Consider the following 21688-nt stretch of genomic DNA (forward strand, 5'->3'; position numbering starts at 1 on the left):
AACTAAATTATTTGATAAAAACTATTGACAGATGCTCATTTACATGAAAGAGTTTAGTCAACATTAATACAATGTAGGATATGGTATAAAATTTTAAAACAACACTAAAATTATAGGCTTCAGTATATAAGTATTTACCAAAACTCAATATTTTTGTAGGGGTTAGCCCATAGATTTGAGAAAATTTCAAAAATATGAAATATTTTTTTTAATAATGCCTAGTTTGCATCCTGCACTAACATATGATTATGTTCAAAGAGGTTTGGAGCCTTTTTCGTCTCCGTTTATCAAGAAATAATACTTTTATAGTGGTTATTCCATCGATTTAGGGGGTATTATGAAGTTTTTACTAAATATTTGATAAAACATTGAAAGATGCTCATTTACCATGAAAAGAGTTTGCATACATTAATACAAATGTAAATATGGTATAAATTTAAAAACAACACAAAGATTATCCTTCAGTATATAAAATATTTACCAAAAACTCAATATTTTGTAGGGTTAGCCCATATTTTGAGAAAATTTCAAAAATATGACAATATTGTTTTAATGCCTAGTTGCATCCTGCACTAACATATGATGATGTTCAAAAAGGTTTGGAGCCTTTGTCGTCTCCTTTATCAGAAAATAATAACTTTATAGTGGTTATTCCATCGATTTTGGGGTATTATGAAGTTTTACTAATTATTTGATAAAAACAATTGAACGATGCTCATTTACCATGAAAAGAGTTTAGCATACATTAATACAAATGTAGAATATGGTATATTTTAAACAACACTAAAATTATAGGCTTCAGTATATAAATATTTACCAAAAACTCATATTTTTGTAGGGGTTAGCCCATAGATTTTGAGAAAATTTCAAAAAATATGACAATATTGTTTTAATGCCTAGTTGCATCCTGCACTAACATATGATGATGTTCAAAGAGGTTTGGAGCCTTTGTCGTCTCCGTTTATCAAGAAAATAAAATTTATAGTGGTTATTCCATCGATTTAGGGGTTTATGAAGTTTTACTAATTAATTGATAAAACAATTGAACGATGCTCATTTACCATGAAAAAGAGTTTAGCATACATTAATACAAATGTAGAATATGGTATAAATTTTTAAACAACACTAAAGATTATAGGCTTCAGTATATAAAGTATTTACCAAAACTCAATATTTTTGTAGGGGTTAGCCATAGATTTTGAGAAATTTTCAAAATAATGACAATATTGTTTTAATGCCTAGTTGCATCCTGCACTAACATATGATGATGTTCAAAGAGGTTTGGAGCCTTTGTCTCTCCGTTTATCAAGAAAATAATAATTTTATAGTGGTTATTCATTCCATCGATTTGGGGGATTTATGAAGTTTTACTAAATTATTTGATAAAACAATTGAACGATGCTCATTTACATGAAAAAGAGTTTAGCATACATTAATACAAATGTAGAATATGGTAGAAATTTTAAAACACACTAAAGATTATAGGCTTCAGTATATAAAGTATTTACCAAAAACTCAATATTTTTGTAGGGGTTAGCCCATAGATTTTGAGAAAATTCAAAAAATATGACAATATTGTTTTAATGCCTAGTTGCATCCTGCACTAACATATGATGATGTTCAAAGAGGTTTGGAGCCTTTGTGCTCTCCGTTTATCAAGAAAATAATATTTTATAGTGGTTATTCCATCGATTAGGGGTATTATGAAGTTTTACTAAATTAATTGATAAAAACCATTGAACGATGCTCATTTACCATGAAAAGAGTTTAGCATACATTAATACAAATGTAGAATATGGTGAAAATTTTAAAACAACACTAAAGATTATAGGCTTCAGTATATAAAGTATTTACCAAAACTCAATATTTTTGTAGGGTTAGCCCATAGATTTTGAGAAATTTCAAAAAATATGACAATATTGTTTTAATGCCTAGTTCATCCTGCACTAACATATGATGATGTTCAAAGAGGTTTGGAGCCTTTGTGCTCTCCGTTTATCAAGAAATAATAATTTATAGTGGTTATTCCATCGATTTAGGAGGTATTATGAAGTTTTACTAAATAATTGATAAAACCATTGAACGATGCTCATTTACCATGAAAAAGAGTTTAGCATACATTAATACAATGTAGAATATGGTAGAAATTTTAAAACAACACTAAAGATTATAGGCTTCAGTATATAAGTATTTACCAAAACTCAATATTTTTGTAGGGGTTAGCCCATAGATTTTGAGAAATTTCAAAAAATATGAATATTGTTTTTTAATGCCTAGTTGCATCCTGCACTAACATATGATGATGTTCAAAGAGGTTTGGAGCCTTGTGCTCTCCGTTTATCAAGAAAATAATAATTTTATAGTGGTTATTCCATCGATTTAGGAGGCATTATGAAGTTTTACTAAATTAATTGATAAAAACCATTGAACGATGCTCATTTACATGAAAAAGAGTTTAGCATACATTAATACAAATGTAGAATATGGTACAAATTTTAAAACAACACCAAAGATTATAGGCTTCAGTATATAAAGTATTTACCAAAACTCAATATTTTTGTAGGGGTAGCCCATAGATTTTGAGAAAATTTCAAAAAATATGACAATATTGTTTTAATACCTAGTTGCATCCTGCACTAACATATGATGATGTTCAAAGAGGTTTGGAGCCTTTGTGCTCTCCGTTTATCAAGAAAATAATAATTTATAATGGTTATTCCATCGATTTAGGGAGTATTATGAAGTTTTATTAAATTAATTGATAAAACCATTGAACGATGCTCATTTACCATGAAAAAGAGTTTAGCATACATTAATACAAATGTAGAATATGGTAGAAATTTTAAAACAACACTAAAGATTATAGGCTTCAGTATATAAAGTATTTACCAAAAACTCAATATTTTTGTAGGGGTTAGCCCATAGATTTTGAGAAATTTCAAAAAATATGACAATATTGTTTTAATGCCTAGTTGCATCCTGCACTAACATATGATGATGTTCAAAGAGGTTGGAGCCTTTGTGCTCTCCGTTTATCAAGAAAAAATAATTTTATAGTGGTTATTCCATCGATTTAGGGGTATTATGAAGTTTTACTAAATTAATTGATAAAAACATTGAACGATGCTCATTTACCATGAAAAAGAGTTTAGCATACATTAATACAAATGTAGAATATGGTAGAAATTTTAAAACAACACTAAAGATTATAGGCTTCAGTATATAAAGTATTTACCAAAAACTCAATATTTTTGTAGGGGTTAGCCCATAGATTTTGAGAAAATTTCAAAAAATATGACAATATTGTTTTAATGCCTAGTTGCATCCTGCACTAACATATGATGATGTTCAAAGAGGTTTGGAGCCTTTGTCGTCTCCGTTTATCAAGAAAAATAATTTATAGTGGTTATTCCATCGATTTAGGGAGTATTATGAAGTTTTATAAATTATTTGATAAAAACAATTGAAAGATGCTCATTTACCATGAAAAGAGTTTAGCATACATTAATACAAATGTAGAATATGGTAGAAATTTAAAACAACACTAAAGATTATAGGCTTCAGTATATAAAGTATTTACCAAAAACTCAATATTTTTGTAGGGGTTAGCCCATAGATTTTGAGAAAATTTCAAAAATATGACAATATTGTTTTAATGCCTAGTTGCATCCTGCACTAACATATGATGATGTTCAAAGAGGTTTGGAGCCTTTGTCGTCTCCGTTTATCAAGAAAATAATAACTTTATAGTGGTTATTCCATCGATTTAGGGGGTATTATGAAGTTTTACTAAATTATTTGATAAAAACAATTGAAAGATGCTCATTTACCATGAAAAAGAGTTTAGCATACATTAATACAAATGTAGAATATGGTAGAAATTTTAAAACACTAAAGATTATAGGCTTCAGTATATAAAGTATTTACCAAAACTCAATATTTTTGTAGGGTTAGCCCATAGATTTTGAGAAAATTTCAAAAAATATGACAATATTGTTTTAATGCCTAGTTGCATCCTGCACTAACATATGATGATGTTCAAAGAGGTTTGGAGCCTTTGTCGTCTCCGTTTATCAAGAAAATAATAACTTTATAGTGGTTATTCCATCGATTTTGGGGGTATTATGAAGTTTTACTAAATTATTTGATAAAAACAATTGAACGATGCTCATTTACCATGAAAAAGAGTTTAGCATACATTAATACAAATGTAGAATATGGTATAAATTTTAAAACAACACTAAAGATTATAGGCTTCAGTATATAAAGTATTTACCAAAAACTCAATATTTTTGTAGGGGTTAGCCCATAGATTTTGAGAAAATTTCAAAAATATGACAATATTGTTTTAATGCCTAGTTGCATCCTGCACTAACATATGATGATGTTCAAAGAGGTTTGGAGCCTTTGTCGTCTCCGTTTATCAAGAAAATAATAATTTTATAGTGGTTATTCCATCGATTTAGGGAGTATTATGAAGTTTTACTAAATTATTTGATAAAAACAATTGAACGATGCTCATTTACCATGAAAAAGAGTTTAGCATACATTAATACAAATGTAGAATATGGTATAAATTTTAAAACAACACTAAAGATTATAGGCTTCAGTATATAAAGTATTTACCAAAAACTCAATATTTTTGTAGGGGTTAGCCCATAGATTTTGAGAAAATTTCAAAAATATGACAATATTGTTTTAATGCCTAGTTGCATCCTGCACTAACATATGATGATGTTCAAAGAGGTTTGGAGCCTTTGTCGTCTCCGTTTATCAAGAAAATAATAACTTTATAGTGGTTATTCCATCGATTTTGGGGGTATTATGAAGTTTTACTAAATTATTTGATAAAAACAATTGAACGATGCTCATTTACCATGAAAAAGAGTTTAGCATACATTAATACAAATGTAGAATATGGTATAAATTTTAAAACAACACTAAAGATTATAGGCTTCAGTATATAAAGTATTTACCAAAAACTCAATATTTTTGTAGGGGTTAGCCCATAGATTTTGAGAAAATTTCAAAAATATGACAATATTGTTTTAATGCCTAGTTGCATCCTGCACTAACATATGATGATGTTCAAAGAGGTTTGGAGCCTTTGTGTCTCTCCGTTTATCAAGAAATAATAATTTTATAGTGGTTATTCCATCGATTTAGGGAGTATTATGAAGTTTTACTAATTAATTGATAAAAACATTGAACGATGCTCATTTACCATGAAAAAGAGTTTAGCATACATTAATACAAATGTAGAATATGATAGAAATTTTAAAAAACACTAAAGATTATAGGCTTTAATATATAAAGTATTTACCAAAAACTCAATATTTTTGTAGGGGTTAGCCCATAGATTTTGAGAAAATTTCAAAAATATGACAATATTGTTTTAATGCCTAGTTGCATCCTGCACTAACATATGATGATGTTCAAAGAGGTTTGGAGCCTTTGTGCTCTCCGTTTATCAAGAAAATAATAATTTTATAGTGGTTATTCCATCGATTTAGGGGGTATTATGAAGTTTTACTAAATTAATTGATAAAAACAATTGAACGATGCTCATTTACCATGAAAAAGAGTTTAGCATACATTAATACAAATGTAGAATATGGTAGAAATTTTAAAACAACACTAAAGATTATAGGCTTCAGTATATAAAGTATTTACCAAAAACTCAATATTTTTGTAGGGGTGCCCATAGATTTTGAGAAAATTTCAAAAAATATGAAATATTGTTTTAATGCCTAGTTGCATCCTGCACTAACATATGATGATGTTCAAAGAGGTTTGGAGCCTTTGTGCTCTCCGTTTATCAAGAAAATAATAATTTTATAGTGGTTATTCCATCGATTTAGGGAGTATTATGAAGTTTTACTAAATTAATTGATAAAAACCATTGAACGATGCTCATTTACCATGAAAATAGATTAGCATACATTAATACAAATGTAGAATATGGTAGAAATTTTAAAAAACACTAAAGATTATAGGCTTCAGTATATAAAGTATTTACCAAAAACTCAATATTTTTGTAGGGGTTAGCCCATAGATTTTGAGAAAATTTCAAAAATATGACAATATTGTTTTAATGCCTAGTTGCATCCTGCACTAACATATGATGATGTTCAAAGAGGTTTGGAGCCTTTGTGCTCTCCGTTTATCAAGAAAATAATAATTTTATAGTGGTTATTCCATCGATTTAGGGGGTATTATGAAGTTTTACTAAATTAATTGATAAAAACAATTGAACGATGCTCATTTACCATGAAAAAGAGTTTAGCATACATTAATACAAATGTAGAATATGGTAGAAATTTTAAAACAACACTAAAGATTATAGGCTTCAATATATAAAGTATTTACCAAAAACTCAATATTTTTGTAGGGGTTAGCCCATAGATTTTGAGAAAATTTCAAAAAATATGACAATATTGTTTTAATGCCTAGTTGCATCCTGCACTAACATATGATGATGTTCAAAGAGGTTTGGAGCCTTTGTCGTCTCTGTTTATCAAGAAAATAATATTTATAGTGGTTATTCCATCGATTTAGGGAGTATTATGAAATTTTATTAAATTATTTGATAAAAACAATTGAACGATGCTCATTTACCATGAAAAGAGTTTAGCATACATTAATACAAATGTAGAATATGGTAGAAATTTTAAAACAACACTAAAGATTATAGGCTTCAGTATATAAAGTATTTACCAAAAACTCAATATTTTTGTAGGGGTTAGCCCATAGATTTTGAGAAAATTTCAAAAAATATGACAATATTGTTTTAATGCCTAGTTGCATCCTGCACTAACATATGATGATGTTCAAAGAGGTTTGGAGCCTTTGTGCTCTCCGTTTATCAAGAAAATAATAATTTTATAGTGGTTATTCCATCGATTTAGGGAGTATTATGAAGTTTTACTAAATTAATTGATAAAAACATTGAACGATGCTCATTTACCATGAAAAAGAGTTTAGCATACATTAATACAAATGTAGAATATGGTAGAAATTTTAAAAAAACACTAAAGATTATAGGCTTCAGTATATAAAGTATTTACCAAAACTCAATATTTTTGTAGGGGTTAGCCCATAGATTTTGAGAAAATTTCAAAAAATATGACAATATTGTTTTAATGCCTAGTTGCATCCTGCACTAACATATGATGATGTTCAAAGAGGTTTGGAGCCTTTGTGCTCTCCGTTTATCAAGAAAATAATAATTTTATAGTGGTTATTCCATCGATTTAGGGGTATTATGAAGTTTTACTAAATTAATTGATAAAAACAATTGAACGATGCTCATTTACCATGAAAAAGAGTTTAGCATACATTAATACAAATGTAGAATATGGTAGAAATTTTAAAACAACACTAAAGATTATAGGCTTCAGTATATAAAGTATTTACCAAAAACTCAATATTTTTGTAGGGGTTAGCCCATAGATTTTGAGAAAATTTCAAAAAATATGACAATATTGTTTTAATGCCTAGTTGCATCCTGCACTAACATATGATGATGTTCAAAGAGGTTTGGAGCCTTTGTCGTCTCCGTTTATCAAGAAATAATAATTTTATAGTGGTTATTCCATCGATTTAGGGAGTATTATGAAGTTTTATTAAATTATTTGATAAAAACAATTGAAAGATGCTCATTTACCATGAAAAAGAGTTTAGCATACATTAATACAAATGTAGAATATGGTAGAAATTTTAAAACAACACTAAAGATTATAGGCTTCAGTATATAAAGTATTTACCAAAAACTCAATATTTTTGTAGGGGTTAGCCCATAGATTTTGAGAAAATTTCAAAAAATATGACAATATTTTTTTAATGCCTAGTTGCATCCTGCACTAACATATGATGATGTTCAAAGAGGTTTGGAGCCTTTGTCGTCTCCGTTTATCAAGAAAATAATAACTTTATAGTGGTTATTCCATCGATTTAGGGGGTATTATGAAGTTTTACTAAATTATTTGATAAAAACAATTGAACGATGCTCATTTACCATGAAAAAGAGTTTAGCATACATTAATACAAATGTAGAATTTGGTATAAATTTTAAAACACTAAAGATTATAGGCTTCAGTATATAAAGTATTTACCAAAAACTCAATATTTTTGTAGGGGTTAGCCCATAGATTTTGAGAAAATTTCAAAAAATATGACAATATTGTTTTAATGCCTAGTTGCATCCTGCACTAACATATGATGATGTTCAAAGAGGTTTGGAGCCTTTGTCGTCTCCGTTTATCAAGAAAATAATAATTTTATAGTGGTTATTCCATCGATTTAGGGGGTATTATGAAGTTTTACTAAATTATTTGATAAAAACAATTGAACGATGCTCATTTACCATGAAAAAATAGTTTAGCATACATTAATACAAATGTAGAATATGGTATAAATTTTAAAACAACACTAAAGATTATAGGCTTCAGTATATAAAGTATTTACCAAAAACTCAATATTTTTGTAGGGGTTAGCCCATAGATTTTGAGAAAATTTCAAAAAATATGACAATATTGTTTTAATGCCTAGTTGCATCCTGCACTAACATATGATGATGTTCAAAGAGGTTTGGAGCCTTTGTCGTCTCCGTTTATCAAGAAAATAATAACTTTATAGTGGTTATTCCATCGATTTAGGAGGTATTATGAAGTTTTACTAAATTAATTGATAAAAACATTGAACGATGCTCATTTACCATGAAAAAGAGTTTAGCATACATTAATACAAATGTAGAATATGGTAGAAATTTTAAAACAACACTAAAGATTATAGGCTTCAGTATATAAAGTATTTACCAAAAACTCAATATTTTTGTAGGGGTTAGCCCATAGATTTTGAGAAAATTTCAAAAAATATGACAATATTGTTTTAATGCCTAGTTGCATCCTGCACTAACATATGATGATGTTCAAAGAGGTTTGGAGCTTTGTGCTCTCCGTTTATCAAGAAAATAATAATTTTATAGTGGTTATTCCATCGATTTAGGGGTATTATGAAGTTTTACTAAATTAATTGATAAAAACAATTGAATGATGCTCATTTACCATGAAAAAGAGTTTAGCATACATTAATACAAATGTAGAATATGGTAGAAATTTTAAAACAACACTAAAGATTATAGGCTTCAGTATATAAAGTATTTACCAAAAACTCAATATTTTTGTAGGGGTTAGCCCATAGATTTTGAGAAAATTTCAAAAAATATGACAATATTGTTTTAATGCCTAGTTGCATCCTGCACTAACATATGATGATGTTCAAAGAGGTTTGGAGCCTTTGTCGTCTCCGTTTATCAAGAAAATAATAACTTTATAGTGGTTATTCCATCGATTTAGGGGGTATTATGAAGTTTTACTAAATTATTGATAAAAACAATTGAAGATGCTCATTTACCATGAAAAAGAGTTTAGCATACATTAATACAAATGTAGAATATGGTAGAAATTTTAAAACAACACTAAAGATTATAGGCTTCAGTATATAAAGTATTTACCAAAAACTCAATATTTTTGTAGGGGTTAGCCCATAGATTTTGAGAAAATTTCAAAAATATGACAATATTGTTTTAATGCCTAGTTGCATCCTGCACTAACATATGATGATGTTCAAAGAGGTTTGGAGCCTTTGTCGTCTCCGTTTATCAAGAAAATAATAACTTTATAGTGGTTATTCCATCGATTTAGGGGGTATTATGAAGTTTTACTAAATTATTTGATAAAAACAATTGAACGATGCTCATTTACCATGAAAAAGAGTTTAGCATACATTAATACAAATGTAGAATATGGTAGAAATTTTAAAACAACACTAAAGATTATAGGCTTCAGTATATAAAGTATTTACCAAAAACTCAATATTTTTGTAGGGGTTAGCCCATAGATTTTGAGAAAATTTCAAAAAATATGACAATATTGTTTTAATGCCTAGTTGCATCCTGCACTAACATATGATGATGTTCAAAGAGGTTTGGAGCCTTTGTCGTCTCCGTTTATCAAGAAAATAATAACTTTATAGTGGTTATTCCATCGATTTGGGGGTATTATGAAGTTTTACTAAATTATTTGATAAAAACTATTGAACGATGCTCATTTACCATGAAAAAGAGTTTAGCATACATTAATACAAATGTAGAATATGGTATAAATTTTAAAACAACACTAAAGATTATAGGCTTCAGTATATAAAGTATTTACCAAAAACTCAATATTTTTGTAGGGTTGTTAGCCCATAGATTTTGAGAAAATTTCAAAAATATGACAATATTGTTTTAATGCCTAGTTGCATCCTGCACTAACATATGATGATGTTCAAAGAGGTTTGGAGCCTTTGTCGTCTCCGTTTATCAAGAAAATAAAAACTTTATAGTGGTTATTCCATCGATTTTGGGGGTATTATGAAGTTTTACTAAATTATTTGATAAAAACTATTGAACGATGCTCATTTACCATGAAAAGGAGTTTAGCATACATTAATACAAATGAAGAATATGGTAGAAATTTTAAAACAACACTAAAGATTATAGGCTTCAGTATATAAAGTATTTACCAAAAACTCAATATTTTTGTAGGGGTTAGCCCATGGATTTTGAGAAAATTTCAAAAAATATGAAAATATTGTTTTAATGCCTAGTTGCATCCTGCACTAACATATGATGATGTTCAAAGAGGTTTTGAGCCTTTGTCGTCTCCGTTTATCAAGAAAATAATAACTTTATAGTGGTTATTCCATAGATTTTGGGGGTATTATGAAGTTTTACTAAATTATTTGATAAAAACTATTGAACGATGCTCATTTACCATGAAAAGGAGTTTAGCATACATTAATACAAATGAAGAATATGGTAGAAATTTTAAAACAACACTAAAGATTATAGGCCCATAGATTTTGAGAAAATGTCAAAAAATATGAGAATATTGTTTTAATGCCTAGTTGCATCCTGCACTAATATATGATGATGTTCAAAGAGGTTTGAAGCCTTTTTCCGTCTCCGTTTATCAATAAAAGAATAACTTTGATGTGGTTATTCCATCGATTTAGGGAGTATTATGAAGTTTTATTAAATTATTTGATAAAAACTATTGAAAGATGCTCATTTACCATGAAAAAGAGCTTAGCATACATTAATACAAATGTAGAATATGGTAGAAATTTCAAAACAACACTAAAGATTATTGGCTTCAGTATATAAAGTATTTACCAAAAACACAATATTTTTGTAGGGGTTAGCCCATAGATTTTGAGAAAATTTCAAAAAATATAACAATAATATTTTAATGCCTAGTTGCATCCTGCACTAACATATGATGATGTTCAAAGAGGTTTAGAGCCTTTGTCGTCTCCGTTTATCAAGAAAATAATAATTTTATAGTGGTTATTCCATCGATTTTGGGGGTATTATGAAGTTTTACTAAATTATTTGATAAAAACTATTGAACGATGCTCATTTACCATGAAAAAGAGTTTAGCATACATTAATACAAATGATGAATTAAAACAACACTAAAGATTATAGGCTTCAGTATATAAAGTATTTACCAAAAACTCAATATTTTTGTAGGGGTTAGCCCATAGATTTTGAGAAAATTTCAAAAAATATGACAATATTGTTTTAATGCCTAGTTGCATCCTGCACTAACATATGATGACGTTCAAAGAGGTTTGAAGCTTTTGTCGTCTCCGTTTGTCAAGAAAATAATAACTTTATAGTGGTTATTGCATCGATTTAGGGAGTATTATGAAGTTTTACTAAATTAATTGATAAAAACAATTGAACAATGTTCATTTACCATGAAAAAGAGCTCTATTTGTTAAAGTATATTAATTATTAAAAAAAAAACAAATTTTCTACTGAAAACAAGAGAAGAGAAGCGGTCTTGGGTGGAGAGAGTAGAAAAGGCCAAAAACCCATCATTCCGTCTTCCTCGTCTTCTCTCTATAGCTACCGTCTGAAACCACCGCTTCAGCTTTCCGAATCACATTTATATATATCTAACGATCAACCATTATTCTCGTCTGCTTGTGATTATAATTCTGTTAAATGGGTCTTCACTGATAACTCTCATTTCTCGATTTTACCCAATCTTCTTTGGTTTTAGTTTCTCTCATCCAAAAGTTTGAATCTTTACCCCACAAAAAAGTTGGAAACTTTATCAATCTTTGGGTTGTTGTATTTGGGAATCTCCGATCTAAAATGGCTGCGATCACTGAGAGTGTGGATTCTGGTGTTGGTGAGGGAATTGAGAATAGCTTGGTGAAACCGGAGGAGTCTGATCAAGTGAAGAAACTGAATCCTGAAGCTAAGGAGTTTATCCCTTCTTACAAGAAGAAGAACAATAACCAGTCTCTGTCTTCTGGTGATTTTGCCATCACTAAGAAGCAATCTGGTGTTGAAGAATTCTACAAAAAAGATGGCAGCAGGGTAACAAAAAAAAAGTTTGATTTTTTTTTGTTGGGTTGTTGTTGAAACTGTAAATGAATTTCATTGGCTGCTTATGTGATGATGTTTTAGTTTGGGTTCTTGATTATGATAAAAAGTCTCTAGCTTTGGAGGTTTTGTTTGATAATTTTCAGAGAGAAAGTTTCTGTTTTTACTTAACATTTCATCAATTGAGGATCTTTTAAATTATCCTTATAAAGTTTGGTTTTTGTGTATAATTACAGAGAAGAAATGATTATAATAACCAAGGGAGGAAAGTTAGGTTAGGTGGAAGAGCTTCCAAGGCTCAAAGAGATGATAGTATTAGAAGAACAGTCTATGTCTCTGACATTGATCAGACTGTAAGTTACCTTAACTCTCTCTCTCTTTAGGATTTTTATTTTGAATCATTCTAATTCTATATTCTTCTTTCTATTTAGGTGACTGAGGAAGTCTTAGCTGGATTGTTCAGCAGCTATGGCCAAGTAAGTTTAAAATCCACAAGCTAGATCCTTTTTCTTTGTGTGTGGTTAAGTGTTAACATTGTGTTCTTTTCTTCTGCAGGTTGTTGATTGTCGAATCTGTGGAGATCCAAATTCAGTTCTTCGCTTTGCGTTTGTTGAGTTCTCTGATGACCGTAAGTTATATTAAAGCTGTCTTCTTTAAAAGTTTTGATTTTACATTAGTAAGAATGTTTGGTTCAAGCAGAAGGTGCAAGGGCTGCTTTGAGTGTCGGTGGGACAGTGATAGGTTATCACCCAGTTAGAGTATTGCCTTCCAAGACTGCTATTCTTCCAGTGAATCCCACATTTCTCCCCAGGGTAATGTAAACAACTGTTTCCATTTTGAGGTTTGGAAACTGAACTTTTATGTCTCCTTTTTGTGTTGTGTTCAGTCAGAAGATGAGAGGGAGAAGTGTACAAGGACCATCTACTGCACTAATGTCGACAAGAATGTAAACACTTGTTCCCTGTTTATGCATTTTGTGTACTTGTTCTCAGTTTTTAAGATGACTTGTTTTAAAACTTTTGCAGGCCACTGAAGATGATGTCAGAATCTTCTTTGAGTCTGCCTGCGGTGAGGTCAGTCTAGAGCTACAATACAATATGAAGTTTGTAAAATGCAACAAATAAGATTTTCTTCTTATATTAAACAGGTTACTCGCATAAGGCTTCTTGGTGACCAGTTGCATTCTACTCGTATTGCTTTTGTTGAATTTGCCATTGTAAGCTCCCTGCTGTCTTCAAAACATGAGCTTTTGTGTCTTCTTTTACAAGTAGATAAAGTCAGTTTGAAAGGCTTGTGATTCTTAGTTTTACCGAAGAACTAAATATGTTTTTTTTTTGGCTTTGGGGATGAAATATAGGCAGAGAGTGCAGTTGCGGCGCTGAACTGCAGCGGAGTAGTCTTAGGATCTCAGCCGATAAGGTACATTTTGCATTTAATCTTTGGCTGAATATTAAAACATGATATACTGAAACCTTGTTTTTTAAAATATCTTCAGGGTAAGTCCTTCAAAGACACCAGTGAGATCACGATTCACTCGATCACCATCCACAAACTAGGAGAGAAACAGAACCGAAGAGGCTTTGTTGATGAAGGAGAGTGATGCAAACACTTCGTTTTTAATTTGGCATTTTAATTATTTTCTAGACATCTCCCAGTTCTGTAGTATGTGGAGACAAAACCAACCAAACAATCAACATACTTTCTGAGTTCTTGTTCTGTTACTCATTCGAGTATTTATACCTTCATTCCCAAAATGGAAGATTATTAGTTTCTGTTTTTTGTTGATCTCGTTGGAGCTGATTCTAAGCCATGCTTAAGGTTTACATTTCTTGCTAAGCCATGCTTAAGGTTTGCTAACTCCGAACCAGCAAAGGTGGCTCTAACCACGGGGGGGTTTAGGGATCAATCAAAAGTATACATCCTTTTCCTCGCATATAGAAAAACTTTAGGGACTGGTTTGAAAATATACAAAAACGACATCGTTTCGGAAAACCCCATTTTCGGATTAAACACAGTGACTCAAAAACCCTCGAGTCCTCCTCGATCGAAAGCCATTGTGTAATCAAATCGCACTAACAGATGAGAGGAGCTATTGGAAGAAGATTCTCGAACCCTAGCAATGGCTTTAGCCTTGCCTCCATAGTCAAGCACACTCCATTTCTCATCCAACCTACTTCTCACTTCTCCTCCGACGGCGGCGCTGGCCGTGGCCGTGGACGCGGCGGCGGTTCCGGATCCCCCGCCGCTGGAGCGGGACAGTTCGGTTTCAATCGCGAACCGGAAAAAACGAACGAACCGGTTGGTCAAGCACGTGGCTCATCGCAGTCTCCAGGAGGTTATGGTCATGGTCGTGGCCGCCCGATCCAATCCGATCCGATCTCTCCTCCGTTCTCCTCATTCGTCAAACCAGATTCGCATAGCGTTGGCCGCGGAAGAGGTTCCCTCGGATCAGACCCCGTTTCCCCTTTCTCTCCTGAGCCTCCTCGCCATCCAGCTCCTCCACAGCCGCATCAACCGCGTTTCGAACCGCATCAACCGCGTTTCGAACCGCAACAACCGCGTTTCGAACCGCAGCAGCAACAGCGTTACGAAACGCAGCAACCGCGTTTTGAATCGCAGCAACCGCGTTTCGAAACGCAGCAACGGCGTTTTGAACCAGCTAAGGATGGCTTTCAGGGAAGTCCTCCATTTGCGAAGCTTGAGGCTACAAAGGATGCAACTTCGCCGCCACCACCAGGGGCTCCGAACAACATATCCAATGCGTTAGGAAGTGGAGCAGGTCGAGGAAAACCTTTTGTGCAAAATGAAGACAACCGCCACATTCAACGCTCTCCTCAGCCTCCGCCGCAGCGTCAGAAACGAGCTCAACCGCCCAAGGATACAGCTCCACGACCCCAACTGAGTCCGGAAGAAGCTGGGAGGAGAGCAAGGAGCCAGCTTTCCCGCGGCGAAGCCGCCGAAGGAGGAGGCGGCGGTGTGAGGGGAAGAGGAGGAGGCAGGGGAAGGGGGAGAGGAGCGAGAGGGAGAGGCAGGGGGAGAGGTGGTGAAGGGTGGAGAGATGATAAGAAAGAAGAGGAAGCTGAACAGGAGGCTTTGAGTGTATTCGTTGGAGATAATGCTGATGGAGAGAAGTTTGCTAAGAAGATGGGAGATGAGATTATGGCACAGTTAGCTGATGGTTATGAGGATATCTGCGAAAGGGCTTTGCCTTCTACTGCTCATGATGCCTTGGTGGATGCTTATGATACTAATCTCATGGTAAAGTTTCTCTCTTTTTTGTGTTCTCTGGAGAAAAAAAAGTTTACATTTTGATCATGAATAGTGAATAATGATGAAGCAGTGTCATTAATATTGATTCATAGGTTATAGATCATAGGTTGTGGTCGTCTTGAAGCGTAGAAGATTGTGCTTGTATGTTCTTAGATTTATAACACAGCCTCTGAAGTTAACAGTTTGATGCTAGACAGTATCGCTTCGAGTAGGATCAGGAATAGTGAATATTTATTGAGGAAGCAATATCATTATTAATATTGATTCATACACTGCCTTGAAGCGTATAAGATTGTGCTTGTTTCTATTAACACGCCATCTTACGTTTTTAGTCTTTCAGTGAAAGGAACATGAAGAAAGTGCCTTATTTGTTGTTTGGCTTTGCATGAAAATGGATGTTGAGTCTCTAAGTTTTCTCTGTCTCTCCCTCTTTGTTTTGTAGATTGAGTGTGAGCCAGAGTATTTGATGCCTGACTTTGGATCAAATCCTGACATTGATGAGAAGCCACCAATGCCTCTGCGTGAGTGTCTTGAGAAGGTGAAGCCCTTCATAGTGGCTTTAGAGGGGATCAAGGATCAAGAAGAATGGGAGGTAAAACAATGTTCAGCTTGCTTTTTTATGCATCCACGCAGTACTTTTGTTTCGTTTGATCACTTAACCTTCTCGTTTTTTTTTTTTGCAGGAAGCAATTGAAGAAGTGATGGCGGAAGCTCCCCGTATGAAACAGATTGTTGATCACTACAGTGGTCCTGATAGGGTAACTGCTAAGAAACAGAACGAGGAGCTCGATAGGATTGCTACAACACTTCCCCAAAGTGCACCTGATTCTGTGAAACGATTTGCAGATCGTGTTGCTCTTAGCCTCAAGGTTTGATATCACTCTGTTTTTTTAATCAGAGATTTCTCTAAGGAAGATGTATTGATGTTATTCTGAAACTTTTTGGGCAATGCAGAGTAATCCTGGGTGGGGATTTGATAAGAAGTACCAGTTCATGGACAAGCTCGTTTTGGAGGTGTCTCAGAACTACAAATAGAGAGAGAACTTAAGGTTTCAAAAACATTCTTAAAAGCTTAATCGTCGCAACTAAGTTTAGATTCGAATGAAGAATCTTGCCTCTACTTGAACAATAGTTTGGCCTTTGAAAGGTCTCGCCTTTCACCTTTTTTTCATTATACGTTGTCAAGGTTTTCCATAATAATGGCATTGTTCTTTCGATTTTGTAACTCCAGAGATCGTTTTCCTAAATATCAAGTTTTGTTTGCACACATGACGTATCTAATAGAATATTCATGGTATTCACAAGTGCTGCTGGGATCATTCTCGAGTTGACCTGACCTTTATACATTTACATGTTTTGTTTACTTGATATTTAAACAAGAAGAAAATTTACATTTTCTGATTGTAGATTGATATTACCACTCAGAGCCGGTCTCCATATTCATAAATCATATAATTAATATATGATAATATGATAAAAACTATAATTATTTTTTAATGCTTTTCAATAATATGATAATTTCTGCTTAGTTGTTGTGAATATTAATTTTATTGTATATTTTTAATTTTGAATGTCGAAAACATTTTCTTGTATATAATTTAAGTTTGTCTACACACAATTTTCAGTTGTAACCAAAATATAACTTTTACCATTAATTTTTATAAGATTAATTTTTTAAAAAATAATTTTAAAATATAAGATTACAAAACAATTTATTTTCTGGTTCGTATTAAAAAAAATTAATATGCTTATTTGATATAAAATAAATTATTTTTGCCCTAGGCCCCTAAAATAGCCTTCGCACTGTGACCACTGCACTTGTATACGTCAGATAATAAATTAGGTTCTGTTGTAACAATCTGTAGGCTTATATATCAACGTCAACGGAAATCTGGGCCTATCTATATACGAAGGGACAAATTTTCAACTCGGATTATTCGAGTCATGTTCATTGATCAGTTTTTTTTTTTTTGTAATATTTCTATTTTAATTTTCAAAATGTACCCTTATCAAATCAGGAACATCTTTTTGAATCAAACTTTATGGCCTATACATTTTGTGACGATTATTATGAATTTGCAGTGAATTATCTATAAATTAATAATATTAGATTACTTCAAAACTATAATTTTTTATTAATTTATAGAGATATTAATTTATCGATATACTAATTGAATCAAAAATTCAATTTAAAACTATAAAATTATATTATTTTATAGAGATTTTTAGTGTATATAAATTTATAAAGTATTAATTTAAATAGATTATACAGTATATAGTTTAAACACGTTCCCGCATGCAAGACTCATGTGTATATATCTGACCGGGTGAGTCGTGCGCTTTCTATTTCCTATTTTCTCGTAATTTTAGAGGAAAAGTTTACCTGGTCTTCGAGCAAAGCTCAATCATATCAATTTCAGTAAAATATTAATTAATTGCAAAATGAGAATGTGTAATATATATGATATATCAAGTGTAGTTCTTGCACGCATATATGATATATATGTTTCCATGGAATTTCAACTATTCAATCTATATAACTTTGGATCTCATTTTAGATTTTACCGTAAACTATAATGTTTTACCCTTGAACATAAATCAACAAGAAAAATTCTATTTATTTGCTAATAGATTGAAATTTCCACTCAAATTATATGATAAGCTTGTAGAGAAAGTCAAAGGATCTATCTCCATATGAAAGGGAATATGATCATTTTGTTTTGTGTTAAGGCAATTAATCAGAAGTCTTTGTTCAAAAGATGATTAATTAATAAGTCAAACGAAGACTTTTACAAGCAATCTAGTAAAATTTCCTTTATGTTTTCTTGTATCTTTCAAAAAAATTTATATGCAATTTCTTGTTTAGTTTGGTCACTACTCGGTGAAAAAATAATGCAGTTGGAAGAACCGAACACATGACCACCAATTTTAAACCAGATATATACTTTGGTAAAAGAACACAGACATACAACAGTCTGTGCTACAAGGATTTTTATTATTTACAAACATATATAGTATGAACCGGATTTATCTGAATCAGAAGTTAAAGGATCAGTGGTGTCGAAGCTTTACTAAAATATAAAATAATACTATTATATAGTCGTAGTTAAAGAAATTTTAGGTCAACTTCTAATTTAACACAATTTATAGCATCCAGTGGATGTAAGAGAAGAAAATATTTTGTAAATCATCGTAAGATGTGATTTTTTTATAAATCTTATCGGCTATCGGTCGATTCCGGAGGAACGCACTTAGTGTTACAAATTAGATTAGTCCGAAAACGTACCACACTATTTGATCCGAATTTAAAATACTTTACGACTATTGCCGGAGGTGAACCGATCGTCTGTTATATATAATCCACCATGTAAACCACTTGGGCTAAAATTTAAATCTAAACTAGTCAAGTAGTGATATTCAGTTCGTAGAAAAATCGAACCTAAAACTAATGCAGATAAACACCAAACGTCGAGAAATTACCGGCTACCACCCTCTTGGTTCTTAATATGTGTTACATAACGGATGATCTTAAGATATAGTTTCGTAGAAAATTACAATATAAATCTCATTGGTCTTTGGTTGTACGTTTTTTCTATTATTTTATGTTTAAAATTAACGAAATGTGCTGCTTCCTGGAATATAAACTATTCAACATGTATTTTATAAACGAACGGCACACTCTTGTATTTGATTTTTTCAACTAATAAAGAAGAAAATGTCTTGTGTCTTTTAGAAAACAAAGCTATGTCCTAGTCTTGTATTCTAAACAAATCATATATATGTTTTCAAAGTGTACGGTTATTTGGGAATACAGTATATAAAGCGACATAATATCATACTTAAAACTTGTATCATTGGTCAGAATTAAAATCAGACAACAAAAGATTTGACAAAAGCTTACAGTTTTCACCTTAATTACAATCTGTGATGATTCGAATGTTATGTTGTTTCCTCAGCCGCAAGGAGAAAGATCCACGAGATCTGAAGAAGGTTGAAAAAGGAAAGAAAGATGGATCGCTAGCTGTTTTGAAGTCGAGTAAGAAGCGTTCCGGCAAAAAAAAATCAAAAGCAGGCGGTGGCTTTGGCGGTTTCGGCGGTGGGTGTGGAGGTGGTGGTGGGTGTGGAGGTGGTGGTGGATGTTAACAAATAACTAATTTAAGATGATGTTTAACCAATTCCGTAGCTATGTAAATATTTCTTGTGTATGTGTTGTGTAACATATGCATCTGTAAGATCTTAACGTGTTATCTCTTGTGAGAATGAAATTGAATGTGTATAATGAAACAAGCTTATGCATGTAGTGAAAAGTCCAATGTCTAACTTGTATCGCAAGTTATTTTAATGATAATTAAATTATTAAGGAGCATCGACTATGTAATCAATTTCCCTCCACAATAGTAGTCATAAAAAGTCCAGAACATCTAAATAAATTATTAACAAGATGATTTTTTTTAATACTAAAGATTTCAAAATAGAGATATATTGTTTGGGATACAAAGGCGGCGAGTACTAAGTAACCCCAGAGACAAATGCCAGCAACGAACTACAACTGGAACCAAGAGTCAGCAGATCCAACGATTCTCAAAGACCAAAAAGCCGAACAATATAGAAACAGCGGCGAGTACTAAGTACCCCCATAAAAATTGTTTCCATCTAATTTATATTCCTAATAAATAACTTCAGTATGCAATAGATATATTTAAAAGAAATTGGTCAAAACCAAGAACATTTGACATTATTTCTTAGGTGGTATTATACAAAATTATTTTCATTCATGTATATGTGAAAGAACAACAAGATATTGTTGAACAATGATTTATAAATCTATCACTACGAAATTGAATTTTAGCATTGATGTGGTCTCTAAGTTTAGAGTATATTCAAAATTTAGAATGAATAAAAATTGATAATGGATAAATTCATATTCTTTATGTGCTCATTAAACCGTGCAACTTTTGTTTGTCCACTTGATTGTATTATTAAGCTTTCTAGACAAAAAAGTTCTGAACAATGAGAACTAGCAAAACAAATATAGAAAATAGATATACTAGTAGGGATTCAAAATAAACTAACACACATCCATCTTGCGTATGAATGACTAAAGATTTTTCATATACAAACTCCATATTTGCTTCTCGAATAGTTGAATCTCAAACGAGATAATCTTCATATAATCGTAATTAATCCAAAAACACAACACTTCAAAATGAATTAAGAAAGATCACCACTCTCTTTTAATACTCCGGTATGAGTCTCCGAGACAAGACAACTCTTTATATTGCTCTATTGATAATAACAGAGTCAAAGAAATTATCGTTCCATAGAATTTCATATTGCCTTACGAAGTAACCATAGTTTGTAGCAAGAACTCCATCACCATCAAATGAAGAACCATCAATGATTGAAGCCGATACAACCCGGCGCCACCATCCGCAGTAGAAATGTCAATTACCTTTTCTAAACGGTTCACTGAAGTTTTTGTCTTACCAAATCCATTGGAAGAAGCATACAAAAGAACAATAAATTTTTTTGCCAGATTTTAAATAAATTAGCAATCAAGCAAACCAAATGACAAAAAGTAAAGCAAATCAAAGAAAATGAAACAAAATGAATCAAACAAGTCGATGTCGGAGCTATAGAAGCCTCTTGCCATCGGCTTGAAGCTATAAAAAATCTTTTTTTTTTCTCTTAACGGCTAGGGTTTTTTTTATCTCAATTAAATTTGTTCCTAAATAATTTTTATACTTTTCTGTTTTAATATAAATGTGGTTTTGAAAGTTGTTACTGAATTTTACCATAACTAATCTATTAAAAAAGAAGTACAAATTTGAATTACCTTTTAGTTTTGCAAGTTATTTACAATCCCATGTCAATGATGTATTAACTAAGCCTATATCTATGTTTCCTTTGTCTTTTCCTATTTTACTAAATCATTTTCTAAATCAAGTTTAGCTATAGTTTTGTGTTCAACAT

The 21688-nt window shown here is 31.6% G+C and overlaps 2 protein-coding genes across 2 annotated transcripts; both read left to right on the forward strand.

Moving 5' to 3' along the window:
- Window positions 1–11879: 11879 nt before the first annotated feature.
- On the forward strand, window positions 11880–14222 carry LOC106345940 (polyadenylate-binding protein-interacting protein 8-like). The gene is made up of 10 exons (XM_013785166.3): window positions 11880–12439; window positions 12682–12798; window positions 12877–12921; window positions 13001–13073; window positions 13145–13257; window positions 13332–13391; window positions 13471–13518; window positions 13593–13661; window positions 13803–13864; window positions 13941–14222. The coding sequence occupies exons 1-10, from the start codon at window positions 12212–12214 to the stop codon at window positions 13999–14001; spliced, it is 876 nt and encodes a 291-aa protein (XP_013640620.1). The 5' UTR covers window positions 11880–12211; the 3' UTR covers window positions 14002–14222.
- A 231-nt stretch (window positions 14223–14453) lies between these two features.
- LOC106345939 (translation initiation factor IF-2-like) lies at window positions 14454–16982 on the forward strand. Its single transcript, XM_013785165.3, has 4 exons — window positions 14454–15703; window positions 16158–16307; window positions 16399–16584; window positions 16670–16982. The coding sequence occupies exons 1-4, from the start codon at window positions 14525–14527 to the stop codon at window positions 16748–16750; spliced, it is 1596 nt and encodes a 531-aa protein (XP_013640619.1). The 5' UTR covers window positions 14454–14524; the 3' UTR covers window positions 16751–16982.
- The last annotated feature ends 4706 nt before the right edge of the window (window positions 16983–21688 follow it).

This window comes from Brassica napus, chromosome A6, assembly GCF_020379485.1.
Source record: "Brassica napus cultivar Da-Ae chromosome A6, Da-Ae, whole genome shotgun sequence".
In the NCBI taxonomy this organism is placed as follows: domain Eukaryota; kingdom Viridiplantae; phylum Streptophyta; class Magnoliopsida; order Brassicales; family Brassicaceae; genus Brassica; species Brassica napus.